This window comes from Rutilus rutilus (genome assembly GCF_951802725.1).
Source record: "Rutilus rutilus genome assembly, chromosome: 15".
Taxonomy (NCBI): domain Eukaryota; kingdom Metazoa; phylum Chordata; class Actinopteri; order Cypriniformes; family Leuciscidae; genus Rutilus; species Rutilus rutilus.
Genome location: NC_140220.1, coordinates 34,902,917 through 34,925,140, shown reverse-complemented (window position 1 = coordinate 34,925,140; position 22,224 = coordinate 34,902,917). Strand labels below are relative to the sequence as shown.

General features: G+C 37.0%; 1 protein-coding gene across 6 annotated transcripts in view; it reads right to left on the bottom strand.

Moving 5' to 3' along the window:
* The window catches only part of myo6a (myosin VIa), a 52,925-nt gene extending 36,746 nt beyond the window's left edge, over window positions 1–16,179 (bottom strand). For all 6 annotated transcript variants that reach the window (XM_084432593.1, XM_084432594.1, XM_084432595.1 and 3 more), the window contains exon 1: window positions 16,031–16,179. In XM_084432593.1, coding sequence (XP_084288719.1) covers window positions 16,031–16,107 — 77 coding nt within the window. In that variant the 5' untranslated portion in view covers window positions 16,108–16,179. The remainder of the gene's footprint in view (window positions 1–16,030) is intronic.
* Between the last annotated feature and the right edge of the window lie 6,045 nt (window positions 16,180–22,224).

The following is a 22,224-nucleotide window of genomic DNA, read 5'->3' as shown; positions in this document are numbered from 1 at the left end:
CGAGAAGTCCTTCCAATGAAGGAAATCATTGGAGTTGTTGCATTTGAGCAATGTCAATGTGGCACACTTGGGTCAGATATATATATATATATATATATATATATATATATATATATATATGGGTTAGGTGTGTCCTTCCTGACATGACAAGAACAACCCATATTTTTCAGTTAAAAGTAAAGAAAGGACTTCTTCAGGCAAGCGTCCTGGACGGGTAAGTCGCAGAGTATCCGCCCACATCCAGGTCTAAAAGATGGAGCACTGCTGACACCAGAGCCTTATTGTGCAAGTCCCACATCACGTCTCTCAAAACCAGTTTGGCAGTGAAACAGCCTCTGGGTCCAGGATTGACATGCCAGAGCAAGATCACTACAAAGTCAAACGGCAGCTAGATCTGAGGACTTGCTACCTTCCCCGCATCACATTTAATCACCGCCTTTCTTTATTTGAATGAATAAACCTCTCTTCTGTGTATTACTGTGAATGCACCGCTACACATGCTCTGAGTGACGCCTTTAGATGCGACACTTGATTAGTGTTTGAAATGTTGCCACGACACTGATGTCCTCTTTTCTTCAAGTTCAAGCCCAGAAAAAGACCAAAAAAAAGGCCAAAGTTCACAAAGTAACTTATTGTCCAGGTTGTAAAATTTATTGAGTATCACTGGATCTAGGCAAACGGAACGCATTATTTCTTCCTGGTCTCGTGTTGCTGTATAATCATTTCCATTTATGGGTCAATGACATATGAGAGAGTCCATAATAAAGATAAGACAAAATCTAGTTTAACAATTTCTTACGATTATACTATGTATTCATGTTGGGTTTGGAAAAACCTTTTTACTTGATATTTACACAGCTGTGGCGTGTAATGCGGTCCCTCCTACTTGTCACTTTGCTGGGTTGAATTTTATATAATATACATGTTTCAGTTGTAATCTTTCAAAAAGACATCTAAAATAATAAACTTAAGTGCAATGTTTTGTCAAAAATATAGATTTTTCGATACTGATTCTTACAGTTCTCTCGCCATCTCCAAAAAGCCAAACCAATGTTGATTCTTGTTTTATTACGAGCTCGCGTTTAAACGGATGATTTTCTGGAGGTTGGAGATTTAGCGGCTCTTTGTCAACATTTCTCGCTCGTTGTGACAACTAACCCCTGACCTCTCACACCAGACACGCGTCAAAGTAGCGGGCGAGTGATGCATCTATGCAATTTACCCGACAAAACCATCCCGTCAGGTCTAAAATATAAACACTTACCATAGTGAATCAGTGTAAGACAAAAACACGTTTTAGAATAAGGTTTGATTATGCATTGACTCATTATTTAGATTTTGATCATTTTAAAGTGTTACATAGTGTCGCTTTAAATGTGTACACATCTCACTCATTATTTTCAAAAATGTTTTAAAACATTACAAATATTTTTCACCTAAAAATCATTATTAATTCATAATTTCATTAGTTTTCCACCACATCACATTTTAAAACCTGAACTCACTTCGTCTTGTTAGAAAAAGGTCAAATTATTCAATATTTTAAGACAATTATTGACCATGACAGTCATGTTCTGCTTGAAGGTTGGATCATACAACTTTGATATGAATTTGAGAAGTTTTTTTTTACAAATATTAAGCAATGCAGTTGTTGTTTTGGTTTAAAAAAAAAAAATTAAATAAAATATGTTCAATACTTATACAAAACTTATTTTTATGTTTTTTTATTTATTATTATTATTTTAATGAGGATTTTTTCTTAATTAAGATATGAGAACAGTTGTATTACCCTGACATTATGTCCCTCCCCAAAAATATTAAAATACATTTTTAACCAGAAATTATAAAAGAGGTATTCATGTCACACACACACACACGTACAGAGTATATTGCATTTTTTTAATATTTTTGACAGATTTATTCACAAAACAAACAAAATTGAGAATTGAAATGAAGATTCAGCTTACTAGACAAATGTGAACTAATGTGTTTAGGATGTTCTTGCTGCAGTATAATTATTATACACTTAAGCACTGAGTAATATTAATTAACTACAGTCTAATCTCTAATCGTTTGGACCTTTCTGGATTACAATCCGCCATCAGAATGATAAATGTAATTACTCCAGCTGCTGTGAGAAAAGACTATAAATGATCTTCCACCTGCAGCAATGGCATCCTCACATGCGATATAGCTTACTAGCCGGGACTCCTTCTTTATGTTACACACGTGACGTAATGACGCAAAGATATTTCCCGCGGAAACCGACCAGTACCACTCATATTCAGAACACATTATTCCAAGATCAACCGCTGTTAATCGGGCTACGGTAAGGAGATAGTTTGGGAACACAGGCTGGGTATGTACTTGCAATACATTTTTAACCAAAAAAAGTTACGAACTGCAGCTTTAAGCGGCAAAAATATGGCTAAGAAATATTTCTTGAGAAGCAAATCAGCATTTTACAATGATTTCTGAAGGATCACGTGAAACTGAAGACTGTAATGATGATGCTGTAATAACATTTCACAATATTACTGTTTTTACTGTATCAAAATAAATGCAGTCTTGGTGAGCATCAGAGACTTCTTTCCAAAACATTAAAACAATCTTACTTATTTCAAACTTTTGACCGGCAGTAATATACATCATAGGTGAAGGATGATGATAGACTGGTTTTGATGGGAAGTCAAATTCTTTTCTGAAAAATGGTCCTTTTGGACAGTTCACTTCAATGAACCAGTTAAAAAAAAAAAAAAAACCAAAACAGTTTGTTTACTTAATCACACAATGACATCACGTATGCAATTATGTTATTAAAGCACCCGATAATGATGTTAAACGCGGATGTTCTACATGTCTATAAAGGTGATAAACTAATCTCAACTCATCCTTTTACATGAACCATGAAAAACCATAAAAATCAATCAGCTGTATCAGCAGCTCATCGGTTCTTCGAGGACGTGTCAGAGTCCGAACTGTTTCCTCAGTTCAGTGTACTGGTGACTCGAGATCTGCTGTATCCATTAACCGACTGTTGACGAGAGAGAGAACTGCTATCAGTACTGTTGACTCCAGAACTACTGCCATCGGATCACTGTTAGATTTACTATAGGTGTGATTTATCATACTTTATGATTTTCAGAAACATCCAGTTTGCCCCTTTATGAAACCCTCGGCACACAGTTCTTCTCAGCATGTCGGATGTCGGAAAGACTGTTCTCAGTTCAGTGGACTGTTGGACTAACTGGAGCGCTGAATGAGTTGGCAAATACAGGCATTGCAGGATCATATACTCCTGGATATTGGCTCAATTGGAGTTGGAGGACTGTCAGGCACGTCTGAAAGTAACTGTGCTGATCTGAGCCATGAACTGTCTCAGGCGGTTCAGTACGATTGGTTGAACTGGTTCAATCAATCAATTTCTTGAAGCGGCCGCTCAGTTTGGCTATTCCAGTGAACACAATGGAATTATAGACGACTGTGTGCAGGACAACATGCAGTAATCCCTTCCTTCGCTGCTATAACAGCTTCTGTTTGTCTGGGAAGGCCTTTCTTTAGGATGTTTGAACATGGATGCAGAGCTTTGCTCCCATTCAGACACAAGAGCATCAGCTTTGCAATCCAATTCATCTCAAAGCTGTTCAGTGAGTTCAAGTCTGGGGTTTGTGCAGGCCAGTCAAGCTTTTCCACAATAGACTCAGTAAACCATTGCAATACAGACCGTGCTTTGTGCACAGGGACACTGAATAGCTGAAATAGAAACTATTGCCAAAAAATCATTTGCTATTTGCTCTCTCAGAAATTACTGGAATAACTAAACATACAGCTACTGTATATGCCATGTTTACAGCATTAAAGTCAATGAAAATTGATTTTCAGCATTAATAACTTGCATTTAGTTTATTTGTGTGGTTGAAAGTCTTAAAATAGTTTAATTACCCCTAAAATGTCCTGTAGTAAATTTTTCTAATTGTATTACTGTGTATGCGGATTAAGTGTAAAACGTCAAAGAAACGGTGATCAGTTACAGGTCCCGTTCAAGTCATGTAATTCCAGGGTTCTTGTGCAACTGAGCAACTGCCTTTCCAATGAATGTGAAGACTAAAGGCACGTTCACACCAAGGACGATAAAGATATTTGTCAAAATCGTTCTAAATGTAAAAGAATAGCAGAGACCCACAACACAAACAGCCAATCAGAATCCTACTTTAAAAGGGCTCAAGCATTTAAAGCGGCAGACGACAAAACTGCAACACGCTTATAATGAACACACTGTAAAAAAAAAAAAATCCGTAAAATTTATGGTAAAAAAAACGGCAGCTGTGGTGGCCAGACATTTACCGTAAAAAATACGGCAGCAACATTTTCGATTTTACAGACTTTACTTAAATTTACAGTAATAAACCGTATTTAATTATCTGACATAATGTTCATTTACTGACCTATTGAAGTATTAACATCTGTTTTGTACCATAGTAATACACTGACAACCACCAATCACAGCAGTAATGAGAGTCACATGATGAATTAAAGCTCATAACAAGCAGCTATTTCACAAGAAAGTTAATGCTAATATATAGAAGCTACACAGTGTCATTCACACAAACACTAAACACCATCATGGTAACACACATGAAATTTTAAAAATGCAATAAACATTCATTTAACGACATTAAATATAACACAAAACCCTAATGTCATAACTGATTAGAAAAAAGTAAGAAAACTATGAAGAAACAGTTATTTCAACAAAAATACATCAAATGCGAAGTGTCACGCAGGGAATTGTGGGAATGTCAATTTACGTTTTTTCACTGCAAGTTATACAATGACTTGTTCTTTTTCCCTTCCAAAAACGGTATTTTACAGTAAAATTACATTAAATGTACCATTAGATCTATCACAGTTGTTTACCGTATATAGTAAGGACATTTCCTGTTAACCAATTAACAGTTTTTCACTGTAGCATTTTTACAGTCTTTGACCATTAAAATCACGATCATTTTGTACAGTGCACAATGATATCATGCACCGCTGTGGAAGCTAATGCAGTTACATGGTGTGAACAGGCCTTAGTTTGGGCTGGGCTGGCAACAGAATTAGGAAACTACAGGAAGCTGCCCTGCAAGCAGTTTAGTTGTGTGAGTCTATTAGAATGGATCCGGGAGGTATCGATTCAGGATGAGAAGTGAAACATGATCTGGGATGAATGAAACACAGGAGCAGAGACAGTGTTTTGGTCTTGCTGTAACGCAGCCACACGTCTCAGTTTCTCAGACTGTTTGAATGAGTCAGTGATCTTCTTGTTGCACTAATGACATTTTAATTATTTAGAGGCCGTTCACACACACCACATTCTTGCGGTATATTTTTTGGAATATTTTAAGTATGTTGGTCTATGTAAACAAGTGCCATGAATCACATTATGAAATAAATGTTTTCTCCACAATTATTGGCACCCCTAGAATTTTTTGTAAAATATATATCTGAAGTATATTCCCATTAATATTGACATTTTTCAGCACACCAGGGTGACTAGGAACATGAAATTTGAGCTATGACTCGAGCTATAGTTCAAATATGAGGAAACTCAAAGGCCAAATTGCCTTAATCATCCGTCACAATGAGTAAAACCAAACAATATAGTTCTGATGTGCAGCAAAGGAGAAAGTGGCTGTAAGAAAATAGCTAAAGAATTGAAAATTCCCCATTTCCACCATCAGGGACATAATAAAGAAGTTATTGGGAATCTGAAGGATCTGGACAGATTCTGTATGAATGAGTGAATGTCTCTGATCTCTTGTCATGTCTTCTCCAAACTCATCAGGCATTACAGGAGAAAACTCAGAGCTGTTCTCTTGGCAGAAGGAGGTTGCAAAAAGTATTTAATAAATGGGTGCCAATAATTATGGGCAACGTATTTTGGAGTGATGTGATTCCCCCCCCCCCCCCCCCACTTTCAATTGTTACTTCAATAAAATGTTAGATGTTTGCAAATGTTTTGAATGAAAGATCAAAAAGATAACCAATGCAGATTTATTTTTACTGCCATCTTTGATCATATTTACCAGGGGTGCCATTAATTCTGACCACAACTGTATGAGATTGCCAAGGGACGAGTAAATCATTTATAAAGAAATGATTCCTGGAATATAATAAACAAAAGTGTTACTGTAATGGAAAATAATGGTACAGCATACAAATTTTCTTCTCTGTGGATAGCATATTTAAAACATTTCCTGTAGAGCTTCCCCCCATGCAGACGCTATTACTACAGGCTTTGTAAACTGCATGTAAAAGAGCCATTTGGTTATCAAGCAAAAGCCAAGATTTACATATGTCCATTTCCACGTATGACGCAGACAATGAGGAGCATTTACGCCTTTTTTAGAATGCTTTAAATAAGGTTTTTTTTTTTTATCATACAGACGGGAAAACTAAAAACTAGGGATGAGCATTTTTCAGTAATGGTGACAGCAGTGAGTTGGTCTTAAACAAACACATTATTATTCAAAAGTCATATTTCAACATGAAATGAATGTATCCGCACTATATTTTCAATGGATGCATCAAGATAACAAACATGTTGTTTCAGTCAATCACCCAAAAATGTACTGGCTAATTTTGCAACAAGGATTACACGTAAATTTCCCATCAAAGTTACACGCATCCACTTTATTTCTAACATTATTTTCTTGTCCTCTATAAGGTATTAAAAACTATAATGTGTGATTGTTTGTGAGTGGCTGAACACTGCATAACTGTAAATTGTGCATATGTTGTGCATTAGAGCAGCACGGTTAATCGTTAAAAGATGGCGATCTCCATTCAAACACAGACACAATATTTTTTGTGTAAATATAGATTATTAAACCTTCGACAAGTATGACAAGTACAGCGGAGCATTCACATGTGTGTTTGAATGTCATTGAGTCATTCATTCAAGGGTTTCATTTTAAAAAAGCAGATTCATCCAACAATGAAACAACTAAAGTCTTTATGAGCGAGTCACTGAATCTTAAAGACTTAATAGGCAATTTATTTTCAAAATTAAACATTTTTATATTTTAATCTGGACTACAACATGCCCACTTGAAATTTTTTTTATTTTATTGTTCGTAACACTTTACAAAAGGCTCCTTTAGTTAACATTAGTTAATTTATATCTAACAATAAAAATGCTTCTAATGTTAATCTTAATGTTAGTTTCAACATTTAATAATAGGCTGCATTATTAAAATCAAAACCTGAGCTAAACATGAACTAACAATGATCAGTTGTATTTTAAACTGACGTTATCAAAGAATAATAACTTCTGTATCAAATGCCATCGCTCGCATTGTTAATGTTAAAGGTTGTATCAGTGATTTCAGGCCCAAAAAAAAGCAGGTTTTGTGCTCGTGCACGGCTGCACGCGAAGTCGGAGCTGAAGAAGAAGCTGGCTCAAAACCACACAACACCCCTCCCCCTGTCGGTGATTGGTTGGAACACTATTTGTTTTGGTTTTGAGTTGGTGAAACCAATTGTTTTTGTGTGCAGATCTCAGAGCCTAGGCTGCCTACAGAGACGCGTTTTTTGACGGCATGCTTATGGGGCGGGCAGCTAGCGGATCGTTAGGAAAGATTAGGGCCTGAAATCACTGATACAACCTTTAAAGGGTTAGTTCACCCAAAAATGAAAATTCTGTCAGTAATTACTCACCCGACGAGAATACTTTTTGTGCGCAAAAAACAACAAAAACAAACAAAAATAACGACTTTATTCCACTATTCATTTCCTTCTCTCTGGGCCTCGAGTTAGTTTACGTAGTGTTTTTGCGCAGCGCGTCTGTGTTGTGCGTCACACGCATCACACACATGACCAGCGTCGGCCAATAGTGAGCCTGCGTGGTGACGTGTAACAGACGCGCTGCGCTAAAACACTACGTGAACTCACTCGAGGCCCAGAGAGAAGGAAATGAATAGTGGAATAAAGTCGTTATTTTTGTTGTTTTTTTGCGCACAAAAAGTATTCTCATCGCTTGATAAACTTAAGATTGAGCCACTGGAGTCACTTGGACTATATTAACGATGTCTTTAATAACTTTTCTGGGCCAGCAAGTTTCGGTCACCTAGAAGCCTATGGAGGAGTGATCCAGCACTCAGATTTCATCAAAAATATCTTAATTTGTGTTCTGAAGATGAACGAAGGTCTTACGGGGTTGGAACAACATGAGGGTGAGTAATTACTGACAGAGTTTTCATTTTTGGGTGAACTAACCCTTTAATGCATTAAAGACCTTAACTAATAAGACCTTTTGTAAAGTAATACCTATTGTTCTTTATTATTCTTTTGCACTTTCATCTGTTCAACTTTACATGCTTTATACATTTTTGTGTATTGTTTTATTGTATTTAAATGTTGTTCTTTTTGTTATAAGAAAGAAGTTATTAAAGCTGTTATAGTATGACAACTTTTTTTTCAACTTGTTTCAATATCATGATAATACCGCATACCATGATTAAAGTTTCAGCAATTATCGCAACATGACAATTTTATACACATTTTTTACCTACATTTAAACAAATGTATTAAGTTGAACTTAAATTTTAGTTCAACCTAATGCATTTGTTTAAATGTAGGTAAAATCAATTGTGTGCAACCACTTACGATACATTTTTTTTATTAAATTCAACGAATCATTTTTTTCAGTGTACCGTCACACATGTACATATAGTACTGTGATATTGCTTTGTGTTTGTACTGTAAAGATACACGCACACCTATAACTATAAATTTAAGATTTATTCATTTAGCAGAGACACTGTAAACCAAACTGATTAGATACATGATTGCCCCTGGATGCTAGTGTGGTTCCTGTAAAGGGCATCACAATGCAGATTTACTGTGTATTACTTCACAGTTAAAATGTATTAAAAGTATAAAATAAAAATAATGTTCTGCTTATACAAAAATGTAGTTATTCTGTATACATAAATTATGAATTCAACTGAATACAAGTGAAATGTACATGATTTAAAGCTTTATATATAAGCTATGAAATTTAAAGTTAATTTAACATTGTTTGTTTGTAAAATAAACATTACGTCACTAAAAAAATGTCACCATACACATTAAATACAAAGCAAGTCATTCAATCTATGCTATGACATCACTCTGAGACAAAACATGCATCTAAAATCACTATAATAACTCACAGTTTCACGACTCCAGCATGACCATGATGATGATCTGGTGGTAGAACTTAAACTGACACAGATTAGGATAATGCTACACCGCACCAAACAGCATCAAAAGGCCTCAAGAAAAGAGAGGGGAAACAAGGGAAGTAATCGCTGCTGTGAACTGACATTTCAGCAGCAGAAAGTTGAGTTGAGTTATTCGAGTCCAGGCCCACTCTTCCTCCACACAAGTCTGGCTTGTTGAAAGAGCAGTGAGAGGACTGAGGCTCACTGTCACTGCATGAGATCATGAGAGCACAGCGTGTTCACGACACAAGACGACAGCAATAAAAGAGTCCAGCAAATGTTTTAGTACTCATCCTATCAGAACGAGCATAAAGACGTCTAAAGAGAACATTAAACCACTTCAAAGTGTTTGCTGAAACTGAAATATCACACTCATTTATTACATTAAAACTGACTACATTAAAAATAAGTTAACAATACATTGATAACAATGCTGGCTGACTGCCTAAATTATATTTCTATAAATACCAAGATAAATAAATAAATAAATATAAAAAAAATTATATATTTTTTAACTTTATTTACTTTGTTTAAAATTTTAAACATATTTATAATATTAAGTGATACACATTTTTGTCCCTAAATTATATTTCTCCAATAAACAAACGAGTTTTATGACTCATTATAATATAATAATATAATATAATATAATTTTTCACTTAATGAATGGTAAAGGAAAGAAGCTAATATGTACGGTTTTTGCATATTTTTTTATTTTAATAGTACTAGACATTAATTGTGCCCAAAATATATTTCTCCAAAAATCGCACTAATATATTATATAGGCTATTATATTATATATGGCTTTTGCATATTTTTCAGTAATTGTATTAAAGTCCCCCTGTGGTGAAAATCACGTTTTTAATGTGTATGTCTATGTGCAATGGCTCGTTTAACAGTACGCTTGATAGGCGTAAAGTAGCGACCGACGTCATTCTCGAGCGAAGAAGAAAACGACACAGTAAACAACAATGGAGGACATATGGCAGATCTTGGTTTTGCTTCTCGGCATGTGGCGGTTTGTCAACGCAAACATTGCGTTGCAACGGTATTGTGTTTCAACTGTATATTAAAAAACGGCACCTCTTGTGTTGTGATTCCCCTTGTAGCACGAGCAAGTGACGATTCTCTGTCAACCAATCAACGTTCTGCAGTGAGTCTAGCTCCGCCCTTTAGGTACCGGACTACTGTGCTACTGCCCCAACAGAAGGGGCCCCAAAAAAAGTGCTAGAGGACAGTTCTGTATTTTGGTACAATTCACAACTTCTGACAATCAAAACGTAAAAAAATGCGTACTGGAATGTACTGTACTGTACTGTACCGCTCGGTGGAAACGAGCCATTGGACAAACCATGTGCACATTCATAAGTCGAGTGTTTTCTCCTTAAAACTGCAGTGAACCAAAGACAGTCTCAAAAACACGCTTTGAAATCGCTGGTGTTTCTGACGTCACAAACTACCTTGTAACCAATCAGATCAACGTGACGGCGGGCTTTAGCATATCATTAACTGCAAAGTCACGAGAGATGAAAGGTTATCCCGCTATATTATTCTGTTGATATGAAAAATCGGATAGATTTAGCAATATAGCGGGTGAATTATGTACATGATGTATATGACAATGTTATGATGACCTATATGCCTTTCTCCACTGACGTTCTGTGATGTTCAAAGCGTTTCTAAGGATGCTGACTGTCAGATGGCAGCTGTCCGACCAGTTTCTGGTTCAAACACATATGGCTGAATTAAACCAGTATTTCCACTTGCCATTGTGCAGCCTTAGTAAAGTTGACCAAGTGGATCAGTTATTCTGAGCTGCTGTGAGTGAGTGGAGGCGGGTCTCATTTGCATATTATTCATAGAACCGCATACTAAATGAAGCAAGGGTGTCGAGTTACATTCAAGCTGTTTTCACAAGAAAAAACATTTAAATGTGTCATTTTGGTGATCAAAGATGAGTTTTAAGGGATTGACTACAGGGGGACTTTAACGTCATCTTTATTTAACTTGCTAGACTGAACACTAACCAGCGGTAGGGTGTCACTACTGTATATGAAGGCTGATGTAGGAGCAGTCAGCAGCTCCCACTCAATGACAACAGAGCAGGTGCAGCTCATTATGACACACTCAACACAACATTATTCAACTCTTAGCTTCCATATTAGTTCAGTCTGAGCTGAAGTATTTGGTGATTTTAACGCCGGCTTAAAGATTGACTCTTTACCGCGATCACAGGTCAAACTCTCAGGCTAATGTTAAAGACCTGACCATGGTGTGACAGCACTGGTAAAAAAGTTAATCAGTGGCAGAGGTTTCTACATCGTAAGACACACGCATGACAGACAAGCAATTCTCTAAATAAGTGTACTAGCCTACATGTTTGACAAAGAATGGTTAATGATTTTAGCTCTTAAATAGACAACGTGAACATGAAAGAATATGAAGTTCTGAAGTGACACAACCTGTTTGCCGATAGAAAGGTCACACACGAGCTTGTCTGTTCATCCAGAAACACAAAAGACCTGACAAGAGCTACACAAACACTGCTGTCATTAATGTGGACCTGTTCCAGCTAATCATACAGTAGCCTAGGTCTTCACTGTACACCAATGTTTTGCTGTATGAACAAGTTGAACATGCAAGAATTATCTTAGCAAGTGATGCGACACTATCAGTCTAATGCTAAAATATTTAACATTTCATAAATACTTGGTACCTGATTATGGATGATGTGTTGAAAAGTGAGTTGGGCGAGTTCAGCACGACACAAAGCTTTTCACACATGGTGGATCTGTTAAAGGAGTGGTATAATGCCCTTTTCACAAGATGTAAAATCAGTCTCTCATGTCCCCCGAGTGTGTACGTGAAGTTTTAGCTGAAAATACCCCACAGATATTTTTATATAGCATGTTAAAGTTGTCACTTTTTGAGGGTGAGCAAAAACGCATCTTTTTGTGTGTGTTCCTTTCAATGCAAATGAGCTGCTGCTCCCGGCACAGGGGGCGGAGCTTCAAGAGGTTGTGTCCTTTTACCTCACACAGACACACACTGAACATTTCAAAAACCTTTAGCCTTTTATGTTCAAAACGGAGTCAGACGATGATGGAGAGACTCAAGAAGAAGTGACAACATGTAGAAGCAACAGGACATTTCTGAATGGTTAGTTGGTGAATTTATGTTGCTTATGTGTAGTTATCTTCTAGTCACTGATTAGCATATTCTGTCATGATAATCTATAAATCGCGTTCCGGGGGCGGGGTTTATGTAAATATTAGGGTTAGTGATGTCACTAACCCGGGAGGAAGCTCGTGTAGTCCCTACCAGCCGTTTGTTGTAGGCCTTAAAAAGCGATTTCTTTAAAAGCAAATATCTCCCTTTGCTTTGAACTTTGAGTGTCGTAACTTTGCAGATGTTGTTTATGCTCAAACAGCAACATTACACACTAACTAAAGTTAGAAAAGTGAAATCATAATCAACCACCCCTTTAACCTAAATCCAAAACCTAATAATGCTGTGTTTTAGAACATGGCCTATGTGGCAGTAGACAGACACTGAAATGAAACCTCATAAGTGACCAGCTCTGTCTGTATGACACACTAAAACATACTAGAGACACAACTCGCAAATAGGCTAAGCTGCGTCCGAAATCGCATACTAGCCTATGTCTATTAGCTACAACATTAATTTTGAAACTTACCTTGTGACCAACCAGTAGGTGGCGACAAGTGACTGTTAAAATGTATTTGTCATTGATTTATTCATTCAAGAGAATCATTCAAAAACGCTGATTCATCCATTAATGAAGTCTTTATGAGAGAGTCATTGAATCATTCACTCAAACTTTTTTAATTAATTCTGATTGCTTAAATATTTTAAATAGACAGCACAGCAGCAATTAGCATTTTGTCAGAACCTCTGTTAAGTTGTCTGTTCTAGAATTGTGGGAGAATCATGATCTCTGTTTGAAAAATAAATAAAATCGTGATTCTTAATTCATCCAGAATCGTGCAGCTCAACCTATCATCTTTCTGAACCCGATCCAGATGTAGGCCTAGTCTTTGACAAAAACAAGATTTTCTCAGCTTTTTCCTCAAAATGTTGCTTTTTTTAATAAAACTTATCCACGTTCAAGTGTTAAAACAGCAAAAAAAAAAAAAAATCTGTTTAAAAGCAGAGGATCTGTTCTTGCTTTTGATATATTGCATGTTCAGATAAACAACAAAATATTCTGGGGGCCATGAAAATTTTGTGAAAATGATCAAAAATGCTGGCGGTGGATGGAAACTTTTTTTTTTTTTTTATGCTGGCGGGGAAAGAGTTAATAAATATTGTGAATTAAGACATTCTATTCTTTTTGCATATTGTTTTTCACATAAGTTTTCTCATTAATTTCAATAGAGATACATGCATATTGCAAGGCAAAATACTCAAAGCACAATTTTTTTTTAGATTAAACTATTTAGCTACATTGAGACTTTAATTCACTACTGACTTTAATTTAAATAAGGTAGTATATTTATATTCATATTCTTTCACATTGCAATCTTCAGTTTCGTTTTTACACAGATCATGTAACAACGCCTTCTTCTCCACAAAGGACACGTGCAAAGTAACCTTTACAATTTGGCCAAAACAAGGTATCTTAGAAGGCAGGGTAACAATTATGCTGCCTACCTTTTCCTTTATGAAGGCAGCATGTCTATGATGACTTCAAATGCTGCCTACGTAGACTGCCAACGAGGATTGGCACGGATCCACTGTTCAGCATAAGACAAAATTAATACAACGAAAAGTCTTGTGTGGGTTGTATTGGAGTCATAAGACACATGCTGAACATACCTCGGTTCACACCGAATCAGTGAAGGTGTGTACAGTGATGTATAGATGAACAAAAGCTTGTCATGAAAATATGACACCAGGACAGGAGCAAACTAAAGCTGAGTTGCTATGGTTATCCTCTACCTAGTGTGGATATATTTGAATGCTGTCAAAGTTGAATAATAGAAGTCAGTAGTACAGCGAACTAGGTAAGGTCATAGTTGCTGAGGTCCCATCATCCATGGTTAAGTGGGTCAAGGATGTAGTGTCCACTATAAATGTATAAATATATTAAAATTACAGTAGCTTTTATTAGAAATAACAGAAATTTTAGCCACATTTAACCACATTTCTTCCCCTTTACTCTAACTCCAAAACATGTCTTTTGCTGTGAACTATGGGAATCAACAAAAATGCGAGAATGATTCTGATGTTATTACATTTAGTCTAAGTGGCAATCGATAGCGGATAATAATAATTTAATAATGGTAACAAGGTTGCGCTGTTGAGGCTCACGCAGCCTCTCGAGGAGAAATCCAAACAAATGAGCGCAGCACTCACAAAGAAATGTGGAGTTTATTTTTACAATATATGGTACACAATAATGCCATCACAATTGAAAATGTGACACTGAAAATGATTTCATATGACAGTTAATGAATAAGTAGTTAAAATGAAGTCACTTCCATATTAGAAGCAATATTGACAGTTTTTGTTCTGTTTCAACAGCGAAAATAGTTCCAAAGAAAGATCACAGCAGAACCGTAACGCATCTCACAGCAACACTCATCCGGGTTTCATTACTGAATGAGTCAGCGCTTTGAACGAATGGTTGAGTCAAAGATTCAATGACCCAAAGAAAAAAAAAAAAAAAAAAAAAAAAAACTCTCAGGGTAAATATCACAAATATGCAGATTTAAATATGTCAAAGCTGTTGCTTTAGAATAAATTATATTCACAACACAAAAATCCAATTTTTTCTGGACAGGCAACTTTTTTACTCGGACAAGTGAACGAGCGATTTACTTCACAAGCACATTGCAAAGCTTAATGTCGAGCCCTGCTATTTCTGTAAAACTTCCCAAGGTATACAGCAAGCCTATAGACTCATTTATGGTACAAATGACAGAAATGATTTGAGAATGAAAGTGAGGTGAGTCATGACTCTCGCCAGCCGCACCTGTAGGTGTGTCGTTGTGGTCAGACTGTTTGACACACACACACAATATTTGTGTGTCCCTCTCATATTTCTTTCATTATAATGGACAGCCAGAGCATAACACTGTTTTCTGTCAGCTTTTCCCAAACGATCGATTCCTTAGACAATGACAGGTGTGTGACTGTCCTATATGGGACAAGTGCATGTGAAAGTTCCCAAGGAGCAAAGGGCATTTACAACTTCTTGTGACAAAGCAGGAGTCATTTACTGTTAAGGTAACCTACTTTTCAACATCCATGGATATATTCGAGCTTTTATAACCATTAAGACGGATAAAAAAAAAAACAATACAATATAGTCTGGAAGTAAAAGTTTGCCTTGTGTTCAACATTTGAATTCCTTACACAAGCAACATTTGCAAGGTAAATGAGGTTTGAGTGACCAGGAAACAGAGGTATTTCTAAAGTAAAGGCCTTATGAACACATACATAGACTAAAATGATGCAATGAGATGATATAAAGCAGCCTTGACCATCAGCTGATCTCAGAGATGTGACCATCAATGCATCAATGCATCATCAGTCATAGAATCATAAAAGCACGCGCATGAACACACAGTACACACACACACACAAGAATACACTTATGTTGGGAATGAGCTCCTATGTTTTCCTCCGCAATACTACCCGAACGTTTTTGCTAAAACTAACAATAATCCCAGTCCGTTTTGTGTTTAGCTGAACCAAACACACTCACATCCAATTTAATATATAGCCAAAGCGAATATGATGTAGAGACTCACCTCCGTCGCTCGCTGCCCGTGCAGTCAGTCGGTGAAGTGTGTAGTGCAGTGTAGTGTGTGTGTGTGTGTGTAGGCATTCACATGAACTCAGACCCGGTGTCCCGGATGTTGATCAGCCTCCACTCCCGGGATGAAGTCCACGCTCCATTGTGACGTCACGCGCGTCCATGGGAGTGCGCCTGCCTCCGCTCCTCGGTGTGGGATGGGCTTCATCATCTCATGTGAATTACTTCATGAAACACACATGAGTCTCTGATTAGCTGAAAGTGATGCATAGCCTACTGTATACGGTTGGACTGTTGATCTTTAATGGCTTGTTTGTTAATGAATGGAAAACATCGCACTCTAGTGGTTTCCCATTGAAAATGTGCACTACTGTAAAATATTGATTAGTGATTAAAATGCGAATATCGTGTGATTTACGCTCATTTCCTAATAATTTTGATGCAGTTTAAATTATGTTGCTTTTAAATGAAAATAGAAAAACAAGACAGCCAAATTACTGGTGATTTAATCTTCTCACAAACATGTGTTTTCCAACCATTTATAGCTTAAGACGCTTTTTCCCTATGCAGAGAATGCACTGTCAAAAGTGTTTGTGGGTAAGTTACTCTAAACAAGTAATTTATTACCAAGAACTAGCTAATTAGGCCTACATCATCAACGGTGCAATTAGATTACTGTACTAATTACTCTCTCAAAAAAGTATTGCATTACTTATTACTTTCTATTCCATATAAATATCCCATATCAACCTTGACCAGTTGAACAACACAAAGACAGACATGAAACTGCTCTTTTAATTTTCAAATAAATAAAAATGAAGAGTAATTTAAATTTAATTTAAACTTAATTTTTTCAAGGTAATACTTTTTACAGTACTGGTCACACATACTGTAATTTATACACAAAAACATGATTCCTGCTACAGAAGCACTGACACTGAGTCAAGTCAAGTCAACTTTATTTATATAGCACTTTTTACAATACAGATTGTTTCAAAGCAACTTTACAGTGATAATAGGACATTGATGCAAAGATTGTTTTGGCTGTACAGCAGCTGCAGAAGAAAATAAAGTAAGTTTTAAAACTTTTGTCGTGTCGATGAGGCCTTCACAGGGAGAGTCTAGCTAACACAATCTCGTCTGACACTTCAGGAATGCGTTGAGGTCGTGTCTAGATACAGGTCCACCATCTGATCTGGATACGGCCGGATCTGGCTGACTAAATCATGTGTTGTGGTCGTGTCTAGGCGCAGGTCCACCATCTGATCTGGATACGGCCTTCATCCGGCTGACAACAACATGTGTTGTGGTCGTGTCTAGGCGCAGGTCCACCATCTGATCTGGATACGGCCCGGATCCGGCTGACTACAGTAAACCTCGGGATAAACAGAGAGACTAATATCCACGTAGACGCCATTCTTCTTATGATGTAACGAGTACATCAGGTGTTATGGGAAGTGTTCCCAGTTCCGGCTGACCTAGTTTACACAGCCTATAGGCTGATAGCACAAGTACATCTCGGAGATGTCTTTTTGATGTCTGCATTTACATCTGCAAGATGTATTTTTTAGAGTGTTTGCTCATCTGCAATATGTCTCTAGGACGTTTCCTGTTAGATGTCATTTAGACATTTAGAATATTTCTTTAAGATGTTTAAAATTTAGAATGTATGTAAAACTGCCTTTTCTAAGATGTTTATCAGATGTTTTTACACAGCAGAAGCTTTCCAGATGAACAGATCTTTAGCAGACATCTTACAGACGTACCTGTGCTATAATAAACATTTTACATGATTTGTATAATAGAAATTGATCATGTGCTATATGAATGCCAGGTAAAAGAGATGGGTTTTTAGTCTAGATTTAAACTGACAGAGTGTGTCTGCTTCTGAAACAATGGTAGGAAGACTGTTCCAAAGTTTTTGGTGCTAAATAGGAAAAGGATCTACAGCCAGCAGTCGATTTTGATATTCTAGGTATTATCAACTGGCCAGAATTTTGAGATCGCAATAGACGTGAAAGACTATAATGCGTTAAGAGCTCGCTCAAGTACTGCGGAGCTAAACCATTTAGTGCTTTGTAAGTAATCAGCAATATTTAAAAATGTATGCGATGTTTAATAGGCAGCCAGTGCAGTGTTGACAGAACGGGGCTATTATGGTCATACTTCCTGGTTCTGGTAAGAACTCGAGCTGCTGCGTTTTGGACCACCTCGAGCTGCTGCGTTTTGGAGTTTGTTTATTAAGCATGCAGGGCAACCACCCATAATAGCATTACAATAATCTAGCCTTGAGCTCATAAACGCATGAACTAATTGTTCTGCATTTGTCATTGAGAGCATATGTCGTAATTTAGATATATTTTTAAGATGGAAGAATGTGGTTTTACAGATACTAGACACGTGACTTTCAAATGAAGATTGGTATCAAAGAGCACAGCCAGGTTCCTAACCGACGACGAAGACTTAACAGAGCAGCCATCAAGTGTTAGACAGTATTCTAGGTTATAACGTGTGGATGTTTTTGGTCTAATAAATAGAATATATGTTAAGTAGTAGGAAATTACTAGTCATCCAGTTTTTTATATCAGCTATGCATTCCGTTAATTTTGTGAATTGGTAAGTTTCATCGGGGCGCAAATAAATATTGAGCTGAGTATCATCAGCATAACAGTGAAAACTAATGCCATTCTTCCTAATGATATCTCCTAAGGGTAGCATGTACAGGGTGAACAGCAACAGTCCTAGTACTGAGCCTTGTGGTACTCCATACTGAACTTGTGATCAATATGACATCTCTTCGTTTACTGCTACAAACTGATAACGGTCAGATAAGTATGATTTAAACCATGCTAATGCAATTCCACTAATGCCAACATCATTTTCGAATCTATTTAAAAGAATGTTGTTGTCAATGGTATCAAATGCAGCACTAAGATCCAGTAACACTAATAGAGAGATACAACCACGATCGGAAGATAAGAGCAAATCATTTGTAACTCTAATAAGAGCAGTCTCAGTACTATGATATGGTCTATATCCTGACTGGAAATCTGTACTGAAACCGTGACCCTAAAACTGCTATACAACCCAAACCATGAGTAATTTTAACCGTTACACCCCTAGTGTTCATGTCCGATATTCAAATACTTTTTTGTCAATGTAATGTTATGATTCCCCTCATAGGTGGTTGGCCAGGTTCATGGCTTATAACACTTTGACGAAGAAATTAATGGAAAAAATCAACGCCGCTGAAAACTCTATTTGGTGGGTACAACATCACATGTTGTCATCCGGTAATTAGGGTTATTATAACATTGCGTAAATGCAGCAATAGATCATCCCTAGGGCCCCCAGGAAAGCGTGTGTAGCCGCAACTCATGACTATGGCAGGTGTCACGTTTTGGTCCATGTTCATGTTTTCATTGTTTTATTTTGTAGTTTTCAGATGCCATGCGATTCCCTTTTTCCGATTGTTCACAGGTGTTTCTTGTTAGTCATTAGTCTTCATGTATATATAGCCCTCATGTTCCCATTGTCTCTTGTCTAGTTTTGTTGGTTGTAACCTGCTTTTGTTGAGTCTTGTCAGTTCAGGTTTATGTTCAAGTTATGTTCTTAGTCAAGCCAAGTTCTAGTCATTGTCTTGGTTTGTTTATCTGTATTTTGTTTAATAAACGGCACTTGGGTTTTCACTGCAACTCGCCTCAGTGGACACCAGGGTTGTGATGGACGGGTACAGGGGGTTCTATAGCGCCTCCTAGATGGTCAGTGTAGTGTAGTGTTGTGTTATTGTCTTGATTTAAATTTAAACATTCAACGTGATGAAATAATAAAACTAATAATGACTATTTTCATAAACTGATCACTGAGTTTGGTGCTGTACTGAATTTTAGAGGTGTGTGAGTTTATCCAGTGACAAAATGTTACTTTATACAAAATTGGATATATAAGTTTGTCCAAACTTATCCGCATACATAACTATATCATCGCCCAGTTCTAATCTGATAAATGCAACTATAAGATATGAAGACATTTTCTGAATATATAAAGCATGAACATGAAGATGATTTTCTATAAAGCTGCTTTAAAACAATGTATATTATGAAAAGTGCCGTACAAATAAATATGACTGGTTATTTTTCTTGCAGCTCTAGAGTCATTAATCGATGACACTTAGGCTCGGGCAATTGGTGACAGCCCTCGTGAACCTAGTGGGTGGAGCTTAACCTAATTAATTTTAGGGTGTGGCGGGACCAAAACATCATGCATGCAACCCGTTGACCTCCACTTGAGTTTGAAGTTTCTAATAGACCTGTAAATTTGTATAAAAGAAATGAAATGAAATTTGTAAACGCATTCTTATGCTATTTCACATTTTTATTTTTTCATTGTCATTTTGTTTTGTTGAAAGGCATAACCAGGGACATAACCAGAAGTCTATGTGCAGAGTATCTGCTTTATATGTAACAGTAGCTAAGTTTCCATCCAAACCTGTGAATTTAACTTATGCGCAAAATTGGAATATCGCATAAAACATTTGCGAGAACAAAAAACAGAACAAAATCGCCACTTCCTTGGAAACTGATATTCCTAATAAAAATCGAAGTTGCTGCAATTGTGGAAAAAACCATGGCTCTTTTTTTTCTGTATCATAAATGACTTGCGCGCAGATGCTGTCGCAATAAACGTCGTCATGTTCTCTTGCGTTCGGATGCTGGTGTTTGGGAATCTTTGAGACGTTTCTGGGAGGAATTAAACCAAATCATTCTGATGACAGACATTGACTCAGTAGTTTCAGAACCACTAAAACAACATTTGAGATGCTGTGATGTGATTGGTCCACTGGTTAGTCCAGTTATCCAATCACGTCCTCTGCTGAGGCAAAGTCATCTGAGGTTATTGTTGCACTTTGAGGGATGTGTTTCCATTGTATATTACGTATGTCTTATCAGATAAAAAGTTTATCCACCTCAACTGAGCGAATACATTTTTTAATGTGTGTTTTTAGAACTAGTGTTATTCTACATTGCCCATGTAAAACCAACAAAATGAAACGTTAAATTTTACATTTTGATTAATTATAGATGTTCCTTCAACTCAATGCATCTAGATACACACAGAATCAGCGTCTTTTCCATCTTTTGATTTTTCATACCATGTAACAATACTCAGGGTTCGAATTACAAAGTGGCTTTCGGGGGAGCCCTATTTTCCGATCCTCCCTGACTGATTTTAACGCTTTTGGTGCATGTTCGGGCATTTAAAACAATAGTTTTACAGTAAACAGTACAGAACGTACTTGGTTACTTACGTAACCTCGGTTCCCTTACCTCGGAGATAAGGGAACGAGTACTGCGTTGCCTTGCCGTGCTATTTCTCTCACGTCAGGTGTTTTCGCTTCAGTCGATTAGATCTGTCATATGGCGAGTTTTCTCTGTATTTATACTCTTCTATTTGGCGCGCAGAGTCTGGCAGGTCGCCAAGCGCTCCTATTGGATCGCGTGCTTCTGCTTTCTCGCCATTGGTTTGTGCAGTTGCCTCAGCACAGCCCATCAGCGCGCTCGCGCGAGCTCTGATGCTCTCGCCTGTGCTGCTGCAATACGTTTTAAAATAAAGGCTTCAATATTCTCGAGAAAAGGAGTTTTCCCTTGTACAGAATGTACAAAAAAATGTACAGAAAATCAAAATCTATATGCGACACAAAAAAATGGACAGTGTTTTAGAGCTCCCCCTAAATGTCTCAAAGTAGGCTTTCAGGGGAGCCCAGGTCCTTTTCAGGGGAGCCGAGCTCCCCTTAGCTCCCCCGTAATTCGAACCCTGACAATACTTAATCACCGGCTACAAGTCTACAGCAAACAGGGTCAAAGTTGAATCTGACTTTAAGCTTCACACGTCTGACCTGCTTAAGTCCGATACTTTGAGGAACGTTTATGAATCATGTGACAGTGCTTTGAAAAGACCAATACTCAAATGTTGTGAATCAACTGAAATAATGTAAACAAGATATTCATAAAGCAAGCAAGCCTAATTTTTGACACATAATATTCTTGTATTAGACAGTACCAAGGCAAATGTGCACTCTTGAACGGCAAATAGTAGAACATTGAAAAATGATTTCGTTGTAATCACAAATTTCGCTTGGATACTGATTTTACAAAAAAAATGATTTCTTTTCCTTCAGAGGCATTAATT